We start from the raw sequence: 11,578 nt of genomic DNA, 5'->3' as shown, positions 1-11,578 counted from the left end.
CTTTAACTATTTTCAGAAGTTGGTGCTTTGGGTTTGTTTTTGTTTTGAAACCTGTACTGCATCTAGTTAGAATTTTCATGGCAGCTTTCTCCCAGGATAACTGGCATTTTCTTGTGTTCTAGGACAACCGTTGGCAAACTTAAAAAGCCAGAGAGTATTTTAGGCTTTGCAGGCCACATGTAATTTCTCTTGCATTTCCTTCTCCCACTTTTTTTTTTGACTTTTTTTTTAAAGATTTTACTTACTTTTAGATTTTACTTATTTTAAGATTTTTTTTTTAAAGATTTTATTTATTAGAGAGAACACAAACAGGAGGAGGGGCAGAGGGAGAGGCGAAGCAGACTCCCCACTGATCCCAGAACTCGAAGATCATGACAGCCAAAGGCAGATGCTTAACTGAGCCACCCAGGCGCCCCTCTCCCACTTTTTCTGAACACTTTAAAAAATGTAAAAAACTGGCCTAAGCTCAAAGACACACAAAACAGGCGATGGGAAGGATCTAACCCACTCTGTAGTTTGCCAACCCCTACTTTTTATAGTAATAACCGGAGATTATCATAAAAATTTATCCTCAAAATCCAAATACGGGCTTCACTGTCAGTCTATTCTAGAAAGTATTAAAAAGTAACAAATGAATAAAATTGTCTGCACATTATTTTCCCATAGGCTTGAAGACATGTAGAGTTGTTACAGACATCTCCGTGAATAATGACGTTTATTGTAAACAAACGTATACAAAACAATAAAATGTAAACATTTATTGTAAACAATGTTTATTGTAAACATATTGTAACATGTAAATATACAAGTTTAATTACCTGTATTGTTTGGAGGATAGATTCTATTAAGTACAACCTACCTAAAGAAACACAGCTTGATGAATTTTCCCAGAGTAAACACCCAAGTAACTAGCACCCAGACCATTACCGGGACTCTTCTGTGGCCCCCTTCCAGCCATCTCCCTCCTCCAGCCCTACCACACACACACACACACACACACACACACACACACACACACACACACACACACACACACACACACACACACACACACACACACACACACACACACCGGGACTCTTCTGTGGCCCCCTTCCAGCCATCTCCCTCCTCCAGCCCTACCACACACACACACACACACACACACACACACACACACACACACACACACACACACACACACACCGGGACACACACACACACACACACACACACACACACACACACACACACACACCGGGACTCTTCTGTGGCCCCCTTCCAGCCATCTCCCTCCTCCAGCCCTACCACACACACACACACACACACACACACACACACACACACACACACACACACACACCGGGACTCTTCTGTGGCCCCCTTCCAGCCATCTCCCTCCTCCAGCCCTACCACACACACACACACACACACACACACACACACACACACCGGGACTCTTCTGTGGCCCCCTTCCAGCCATCTCCCTCCTCCAGCCCTACCACACACACACACACACACACACACACACACACACACACACACACACACACCGGGACTCTTCTGTGGCCCCCTTCCAGCCATCTCCCTCCTCCAGCCCTACCCCCCACACACACACACACACACACACACACACACACACACACACACACACACACACACACACACACCGGGACTCTTCTGTGGCCCCCTTCCAGCCATCTCCCTCCTCCAGCCCTACCCCCCCCCACACACACACCGAGACTCTTCTGTGGTCCCCTTCCAGCCATCTCCCTCCTCCAGCCCTACCACCCACCCACCCACCCACCCACCCACCCACACACACACACACACACACACACACCGGGACTCTTCTGTGGCCCCCTTCCAGCCATCTCCCTCCTCCAGCCCTACCACACCCTACCACACACACACACACCCACCCACCCACTACGGTGACTTTAACAACCTGGATTAGTTGGAGATCTTGTGTCTGACTTGTTTCACCTAACATGTTTCTGACAATCCATGTCGTGTATAACTGTATCTGTATTATTTATTTTTCAATGTAAACTTATTTTAAAAGTTTATTTGAAAAATAAAGCTTAAACAGCCAATTAGTGCTACACCTTCTGCTGTGAAAACATCAGTTTGCTACCACCCTGCCCTCATTCTCTATTTCCTTTTACATAGAGATGATCATTTAGACTTTTCAGCTAATATTCAGTATTTCCCTATAGGTCTCCAAATAACATTCCTACGTTGCCTTCTCTTGGATTTAAAGTTGCAAGCATTATCCACTGACTTCCCACCACACAAGAGGAAGATTGAGTTCTTAAACACATACACACCCCTCCCATCTATCTCCTACCCCGCATACTTCCCGCCCCACCCTTCCAACAGTTAAATCTTCACTTTGATTAGACAGAAATTCAACATTTTAATTATGACTATATAAAATACTATTTACAGCAAAACAATTGCATACTGCACGTTTGTTTTGCTACAGGTTTATAATTATCTTTTCCTTTGCTGGGTATCTATGTATTTAATTCAGTCTCAAACTTCTGTTCTAAATCCGTTCAAATATATGATGTGATTCTATCAATTTTATTATCTTGAAATCATTCCCAGAGCTTTCCCACCTGCTACAATCTAGGCCTGTCATCTCTGGACTTTGCTTCACCATCCCGGAAATTGCCTTCTCTCATGTTGGACCCTCTGCTTCCTAGACCCCACATTATCTTTTTTGATTTACAACCTTATTACCGTGGAAGCACATCTTCCAGTAGTTTCCCAAAAAGGGAAGCCTTGCATTACCAGAAAATGTCTTCATTCGTCCATCTAGTTTGAGTTTGTAGAGAATTCTAGTTTGGAAATACATAACTGTCCCTCAGAATTGCAAAGGCAATGCTCCATTGTCTTTAAGCTTCCTACTTTGCTGTATAGCAGAGAAGTCGGCTGCCCTGATGTTTTTTGAGTCTTTGTATAAAGCCCCTCCCTACTACCCCTCTTCCCCTGGTCTTTGGAGTTTGTAGGACCATCTCTTTGTTTCCCATTTTAAAATTTCATGACATTGTGCCTAGGCCCAGAGTAATTTTATATACTATGCTAGGTACTCAGTAATCCTTTCAGACAGAACGCTACTTTTGGTTCATTACTTCTGATTCATTTTTAATGACTTCATTCCCTCCATTTTCTCTCTGGAAATACTAGCATTCAGGTGTATATAAAACAGGTGTATATGCATCTCTAAATTTAAACTTCCAAGAGTTCTCATATATTACTCAAGTTTTGTTTATAAAGGATTCAGTATATTATATCCCTGAGAATGACAGATTTTTGTCTTACTTGTAGAGGTAGAAAAATGGAAATATGCTTATCTTTACTTAGTCCCCCTCCCCCTACCCCGACCCTCAGCCCCCAATCTATGCCTCCTGTTTCCCAGCCTACAGACTCTACACTTCACCCTCTCCAATCTCCCACTATAGGGCAGGAGAGTCTGAAGAGTAGGAAAGGAGATCAATCTAGTGTGCTAAATACTTCTTAAACAGACTAAGCAATTCTGTTTTTAGCCTCGCCTTCATCCCCACTTTTACTTGTGCCCCCAATTTCTGAGCCTTTCAGGGATTCTACATTATAAATGCTTCTCAGCTTTCCAAGTTGACAGCTTAGAATTCATTTTTTTCTCTTGTTAAAAGTCAGCTTACTTACTTATAAAGCTGTTGAATCTAGTTGTTATCCTCCCTCTTTGTCCTGTGGGTTCATAAACCTTTACTTTTTAATTTCACTGGAGTTTGGAGAGCAAGCAAAAATAAATACAGTTCACCTTTGAACAGCACAGGGCTCAGGGATACCAACCCCCCCACTACGCAGTCAAAAATCCATGTGTAACATCTGACTCTCCCAAAACTTGTAACTACTAATAGGACACTGTTAACTGAAAGCCTTGCCATTAACATAAACAAAACATTTTGTATGTTATATGTATTACATACTGTATTACAATCAAGTAAGCTAGAGAAAACATTAAAATCGTAAGAGAAAAAAACACGTACAATACTTTATCGAAAAAACCTACACATTAAGTAGGCAAGTGAAGATCAAACCTGTGTTGTTCAAGGGTCAATTGTACATGTGTTCAGGTCCCAAGTTTAATCCTGTCACTAATCATTTCTATTTTCTCTGTGTATGTGAACTATTCTGAAAATGTTAGAGGAGGCAAACAAGCATGTCATCTCTTAAAGTAACTTCCCATCTCTTTCACTGCTATAGCTTGAGAAATCAGAATAAAAGGGACTCAATGAAGCCCAAGTTATGGGCTTGATAGATGTGAAGTTGGTTTAGACACAAAAATTTTGCTACATTCCTGAACTTTGCTCCTCAAAAACACAAAAGCAATTCATCACAAATACTGGAAATGAACTCAAATCATAAGCTTATGTCTTCAGTGTACATAGCATCATTTCTATACCTAAAGAAATACCTTAAAAATTCTTAAGATTTGACAGATGTATTTTAATTTCCTTCCACTGACAAGTGATTTATATGCAACTTTAATTTATATTTTATATTTACTAAATATAAATGGGGACTTCATCTCTATACATCTCTTCCACATCACTCTGGGCAAGTTTTCCATTTTTATTTTGTTCCCTCACGGCTTAGGATTTCTTCTTTCCTTCTTTTAAAAACTGGCTACTATCTGTGCTGCCACTACCAGCCTGGTTTCCTGTCACACTCCATCTGACGCTAGTCCACGGAGTATTTCTGTGATCTTTGCCGATGAAGAGACGGACAGATGACAGACCCCTGTAGCAAGTACCACCTTGCAAAAGTTCAAAGTCTCAAAATCTCAGGCTTAACTTTTTTTTCTAATTAAATTCAATTAATTAACATACATTATTAGTTTCAGAGGTACCAGTGATTCATCTCAATATAACACCCAATGCTCATTACATCACATGCCCTCCTTAATGTCCATCATCCAGTTACCCCATCCCCCCATCTCATCCCCTCCTGTTTGTTTCCTATGATTCAGTTTCTTATGGTTTATCTCCCTCTCTGACCTTTTTTTCTTCCCCCTCCCTTCCCCTATCTATGCTACTGTTTCTTAAATTCCACATCTGAGTGAGATCATATAATTGTCTTTCTCTGACTTATCTGGCTTACCATAATACCCTCTCGTTCCATCCACGTCGTTGCAAATACCAAGATTTATATTTTTTTGTTGGCTGAGTAGTATTGCATTGTATATATATAAAACACATCTTTATCTGTTCATCTGTCGATGGACATCTGGGCTCTTTCCATAGTTTGGCTATTGTGGACACTGCTGCTATCAAGACTGGGGTACAGGTGTCCCTTCGGATCACCACATTTGTATCTTTGGGGTAAATACCCAGTAGTGCAATTGCTGAATCGTAGGGTAGTTCTATTTTCAGCTTTTTGACGAACCTCCATACTGCCTTCCAGAGTGGTTGCACCAGCTTGCATTCCCACCAACAGTTTAAAAGGATTCTCCTTTCTCAGCATCCTCACCAACATCTATAGATTTCTGACTTACTAATTTTAGCCATTCTGACCAGTGTGAGGTGGTATCTAATTGTGGTTTTGATTTGTATTTCCCTGATGCCCAGTGATGTTGAGCATTTTTTGTGTCTGTTGGCCATTTCTGTATCTTCTTCGGAGAAATGTCTGTTCATGTCTTCTGCCCATTTGATTGGATTATTTGTTCTTTGGGTGTTGAGTTTGATAAGTTCTTTATAGATTTTGGATACTAGCCCTTTATCTGGTAAGACATTTGCAAATATCTTCTCCCATTCTGTTGGTTGTCTTTTGGTTTTGTTGACTGTTTCCTTCGCTGTGCAAAAGATTTTTATCTTGATGAAGTCCCAATAGTTCATTTTTGCCCTTGGAGATGTGTCTAGCAAGAAGATGGTGCTGCCAAGGTAAAAGAGATCGCTGCCTGTGTTCTCAAGGATTTTGTTGCATTCCTGTCTCACATTTAGGTCTTTCATCCATTTTGAGTCTATTTTTGTGTATGGTGTAAGGAAATGGTCCAGTTTCATTCTTCTGCATATGGCTGTCCCATTTTCCCAACACCATTTGTTGAAGAGACTTTCTTCCACTGGATGTTCTTTCCTGCTTTATCAAAGATTAGTTGACCATAGAGTTGAGGGACAATTTCTGAGTTCTCTATCTACTGATCTATGTGTCTGTTTTTGTGCCAGCACCATACTGTCTTTATGATTACAGCTTTGTAATAGAGCTTTAAGTCCAGAATTGTGATGCCACCAGCTTTGGTGTTCTTTTTCAACTTTCCTTTGGCTGTTTGGGGTCTTTTGTGGTTCCATACAAATCTTAAGATTATTTGTTCCAGCTCTGTGAAAAAAGTTGATGGTATTTTGATAGGGATTGCACTGAATGTATAGATTCCTTTAGGGAGCATAGACATTTTAACAATTTGTCCTTCTAATCCATGAGCGTGGAACATTTTTCCAATGCTTTGTGTCTTCCTCACTTTCTTTCCTGACTGTTCTATAGTTAGTCCTGAGTACAAATCCTTTGCCTCTTTGGTTAGATTTACTCCTAGATATCTTATGGTTTTGGTGTAATTGTAAATGGAATCAACTCCCTAATTTCTCTAATTGTCTCATTGTTAGTGTAGAGAAATGCACCTGATTTCTGTGCATTGATTTTATATCCTGCCACTTTGCTGAATTTCTATATGAGTTATAGCGATTTGGAGGTGGAGTCTTTTGGGTTTTACACATAGAGTATCACGTCATCTGTAAAGAGTGAGAGTGTTGTTCTTGGCCAATTCGGATGCCTGTTCTTTCTTTTTGTTGTCTGATTGCTGAGGCTAGGACTTCTAGTACTGTGTTGAACAACAGTGGTGAGAGTCGGCATCCCTGTTGTGTTCCTGACCTTAGGGGAAAAGCTCTGTTTTTCCCCATTGAGAATGATACTCGCAGTGGGCTTTTCATATATGGATTTTATGATACTGAGGTATGTTCCCTCTATCCCTACCTACACTGTGAAGAGTTTTAATTGAGAAAGGATACTGGGGTTGCCTGGATGGCTCAGTTGTTAAGCATCTGCCTTCAGCTCAGGTCATGATCCCAGGGTCCTGGGATTGAGCCCCACATCGGGCTCCCTGCTCAGTGGGAAGCTTGCTTCTCCCTCTCCCACTCCCCCTGCTTGTGTTCCCTCTCTCGCTCTGTCAAATACATAAAATCTTTAAAAAAAAAAAAAAGGATACTGTACTTTGTCAAATGCTTTTTCTGCATCTATTGAGAGAATCATATGGTTCTTGTCCTTTCTTTTATTAATGTAGTGTATCATGATTGATCTGCAGATGCTGAACCACCCTTGCAGCCCAGGAATAAATCCCACTTGACTGTGGTGAACAGTCTTTTAATGTACTGTTGGATCCTATTGGCTAGTATCTTGGTGAGAATTTTTGCATCCAATTTCATCAGAGATATTGGTCTGTAATTCTCCTTTTTGATGGGGTCTTTGGTTTTGGGATCAAGGTAATGCTGACCTCATAAAGTCTGGAAGTTTTCCTTCCATTTCTATTCTTTGAAACAGCTTCAGAGGAATAGGTATTAATTCTTCTTTAAGAATTCTTCTTTAAATGTTTGGCAGAATTCCCCTGGGAAGCTGTCTGGCCCTGGACTCTTGTTTGTTGGGAGATTTTTGATTACTGCTTCAATTTCCTTGCTGGTTATGTGTCTGTTCAGGTTTTCTATTTCTTCCTGTTTCAGTTTTGGTAGTTTATACATCTCTAGGAATGCATCCATTCTTCCCGACTGCCTAATTTGTTGGCATATAGTTGCTTTTTTTTTTTTAAAGATTTTACTTATTTGAGAGAGAAAGACACAGTGAGAGAGGGAACACAAGCAGGGGGAGTGGGAGAGGGAGAAGCAGGCATATAGTTGCTCTTAATATGTTCTTATATAATTGTATTTTTGGTGTTGGTTGTGATCTCTTTCATTCATGATTTTATTTGGGTCCTTTCTCTTTTCTTTTTGGAAGTCTGGTCAGGGGTTTATCAGTCTTACTAATTCTTTCAAAAAAACAGCTCCTAGTTTTGTTGATCTATTCTGTTCTTTTGGTTTCTATTTCATTGATTTCTGCACTAATCTTTATTAATTCTCTTCTCTTGCTGGGTTTAGGCTTTATTTGCTGTTCTTTCTCCAGCCCTTTAGGTTAGTAAGGTTAGCTTTTGTATTTGAAACCTTTCTTCTTTCTTGAGAGGCTTTTATTGCTATATACTTCCCTGTTAGGACCACCTTTGCTGCATCCCAAAGGTTTTGAACAGTTGTGTTTTTGTTTTCATTTGTTTCCATGAATTTTTAAAATTCTTTAATTTCCTGGTTGACCCATTCATTTTTTAGTAGGATGCTCTTTATCCTCCATGTATTTGAGTTCTTTCCAAATGTCCTCTTGTGACTGAGTTCAAGTTTCAAAGCATTGTGCTCTGAAAACATGCAGGGAATGATCCCAGTCTTTTGGTACTGGTTGAGACCTGATTTGTGACCCAGCATGTGATCTATTCTGGAGAATGTTCCATGGGCACTAGAGAAGAATGTGTATTCTGTTGCTAGGATGGAATACTCTGAATGTATCTGTGAAGTCCATCTGGTCCTGTGTGTCATTCAAAGCCCTTGTTTCCTTGTTGATCTTCTGCTTAGATGATCTGTCCATTGCAGTGTGTGGGGTGTTAAAGTCCCCTACCATTACTGTGTTATTATCAGTGTATTTCTTTAATTTTGTTAATTGGCTTATGTAATTGACTGCTCCCATGTTAGGGCCATAAATATTTATAATTGTTAGATCTTCTTGTTGGATAGACCCTTTAATTATGATACAGTATTGTTCTTCATCTCTTATTCCAGTCTTTGGTTTGAAATCAAATATGTGATACAAGGATTGCTACCCCAAGCTTTCTTCTGATGTCCATTAGCATGATAAATGGTTTTCCACCCCTCACTTTCAATCTGGAGGTGTCTTTGGGTCTAAAATGAGTCTCTTGCAGACAGCATATTAATGGGTCTTGCGTTTTTATCCAATGTGATACCGTGTGTCCTCTGATTGCAGCATTTAGCCACAATTCAGAGTAACTATTGAAAGATGTGAATTTAGTGCCATTGCATTATCTGTAAAGTCATTGTTTCTGTACATTGTCTCTGTTCCTTTCTGGTCTTTGTTACTTTTGGGCTTTCTCTTTGCTTAAAGGATCCCCTTTAATATTTCCTGCAGGGCTGGTTTAGTGATCACAAATTCTTTTAGTTTCTGTTTGTCCTGGATGCTTTTTCTCTCTCCTTCTATCCTGAATGACATCCTAGCTGGACAAAGTATTCTTTGCTGCATATTTTTCTCATTAAGTACCCTGAATATATCATGCCAGTTCTTTCTGGCCTGCCAGGTCTCTGTGGACAGGTGTGCTGCCAATCTAATATAAGTTACCTTACCAAAACCTTGTAGGTTACGGACCTCTTGTCCTGAGCTTTCAGGGTTTTTATCTTTGTCTCTGAGATTTGCAAGTTTCACTATTGTATGTCTGGCTGATGACCTATTTTTATTGATTTTGAGGAGGGTTCTCTGTGCCTCCTGGACTTGAATGCCTGTTTCTTTCCCCAGATTAGAGAAGTTCTCAGCTATAATTTGCACCAATATATCTTCGGCCCCCACCCCACCTCTCTCTTTTTCCTGTTCTTCTGGGGTCCCAAATATTCTATTTTTTCACTTTATGGTATCACTTCTCTCTCGAATTCTCCTCTCATGATCCAGTAGTTATTTATCTCTTTCTCAGCTTCATTATTCTCCATTTTGTCTTCTATATCACTAATTCTCTCTCTGCCTCATTTAGCCTAGCAGTTAGAGCCTCCATTTTTTATTTCATCTCATTAATAGCCTTTTCTATTTTGACTTGATTAGATTTTAGTTCTTTTATTTCAGAAAGTGATTCTCTAATGTCTTCTAGGCTTTTTTCAAGCCCAGCTAGTATCTATATTTATAATCGTTATTCTGCACTCTAGTTCCGACATTTCTTAGATCCATTAGGTCCCTGGCAGTCAGTACAGCCTCCTGTTCTCTTTTTTGAGGTGAGTTTTTCCGTCTTGTCATTCTTGCAGAAAGTGGTCACTTTTCTATCTGTAGTATTGCAGCAATTCTTTTCCTACATCTCCAGCTGAGTTTGCAGGTGTTTTGAATGATTTGATAGTATCTAGCTGAATTCCTGGGGCCAGACAAAACTAAGGTCTCCTACTTCTCCACCATCTAAACTCCTCCCCCTCCTATTCAAGCTTAACTCTCTTCCAAAAAGACCCAGTCTTTTCTTTAGAGTACCACCCTACTTTTTCAAACAACATGCAGACAGCATTCCCTTGAGATGAAGGAAGATACTTAAAGGATAATATGAACTTCTACTTAAATGCCAAAGTAGCAACTTTAGTCCTTCCATGACACATAACCACAGTCATTTGTTTTTCCTTCTGTGGTCTAAATAAGAAAAGAAAAGAAAGGGAGGAGGGAAATCTTCCTATTAGAAGCATCCAATCATAACTGAAAAATTTCAAAACCTTTTTCTTTGTTATTTTTGCTTCTCCTGGATTCTCTAGCATCTCTAGCTTGCAGTTAAAACTTATAATACATCAAAATGCTAGTATCTTTGCTTTAGGGGCAAAGTAGTGAAAGATGATGAGTGGCTGTGTTGCTGTTTGGAAGCAGTGATTGAGGCAAAACTCTGGATGTACTGAAGAAAGGCAATAAACTAGAAGGTAAACTGTGGCCCGAGTTTCCACCTCGAGTTAGTTTTCTTAGGGCTCCCCAAAACCGCAGTCCTTGCACCTGTGGGGCCCTTACCCTATCACCCAAAGAACCAACCATCAACTGACTGGGAGGGGGGAGGGGAGGAATCACCGTTTACACTGCCTCACTAATGAGTTTAAGATGCATGCAGATTCCATCTCTGTTGTCCTCATGAAGCCAACCTTCTGGATGCCTGGCTGAAACTCATGAACACATACCTTCCACAAGCGTTTTCAAACATTTATTTTTAAATAAACCTTAAGAATACACCCTGTTTGTAATTTGGGGGACTATCAACAGTAGGTAAAAGTTATTAATACCATTCTTGTGGTGTATTATCAAGTAATCATCGAGAATAGGAATTCCTGAGAATAATAATTGTTAGTTATTAATAATCACAAGGAACATTTAAAAACTTTGAGGGCCATAAGGCAAAATCAAATATATAAATTTCTAGTGCAAAAAAATGTATATGGAATTCTCTAGTAAGTAGTTTTGTAAACGTTTTTAAAACCTAACTGTTGGAAGAACCAGCTCTTTTGTACTTACAGCACAGAATTCTTCAAAGGATATTCTTCCATCTCCATCCTTATCTGCATTTATTATGGTTTTGTCTACAATTTGCTGTAACTGTGTATCTTTCAGATTGTTCCCCACCATCATCTTCAGCACCTGGAAGAGTTCGCCATTGGAAATATAGCCATCTTTATCCATGTCATAGATACGGAAAGCAACTAAAAAAGAGAGTAAGGAAAACCAATGACAATTATAAGGCAACCACAAGTAAATACTTGAAAAT

The 11,578-nt window shown here is 39.8% G+C and overlaps 1 protein-coding gene across 1 annotated transcript in view; it reads right to left on the bottom strand.

Moving 5' to 3' along the window:
- Positions 1-11,578, bottom strand: part of PPP3R1 (protein phosphatase 3 regulatory subunit B, alpha) — a 71,967-nt gene that overhangs the window by 2,213 nt on the left and 58,176 nt on the right. The window contains exon 5 of the mRNA XM_027621610.2: positions 11,329-11,513. Coding sequence (XP_027477411.1) covers positions 11,329-11,513 — 185 coding nt within the window. The remainder of the gene's footprint in view (positions 1-11,328; positions 11,514-11,578) is intronic.

The sequence above is a fragment of the Zalophus californianus genome, chromosome 8 (assembly GCF_009762305.2).
Source record: "Zalophus californianus isolate mZalCal1 chromosome 8, mZalCal1.pri.v2, whole genome shotgun sequence".
Classification (NCBI taxonomy): Eukaryota; Metazoa; Chordata; class Mammalia; order Carnivora; family Otariidae; genus Zalophus; species Zalophus californianus.
This window is presented reverse-complemented; position numbering and strand designations above follow the sequence as displayed.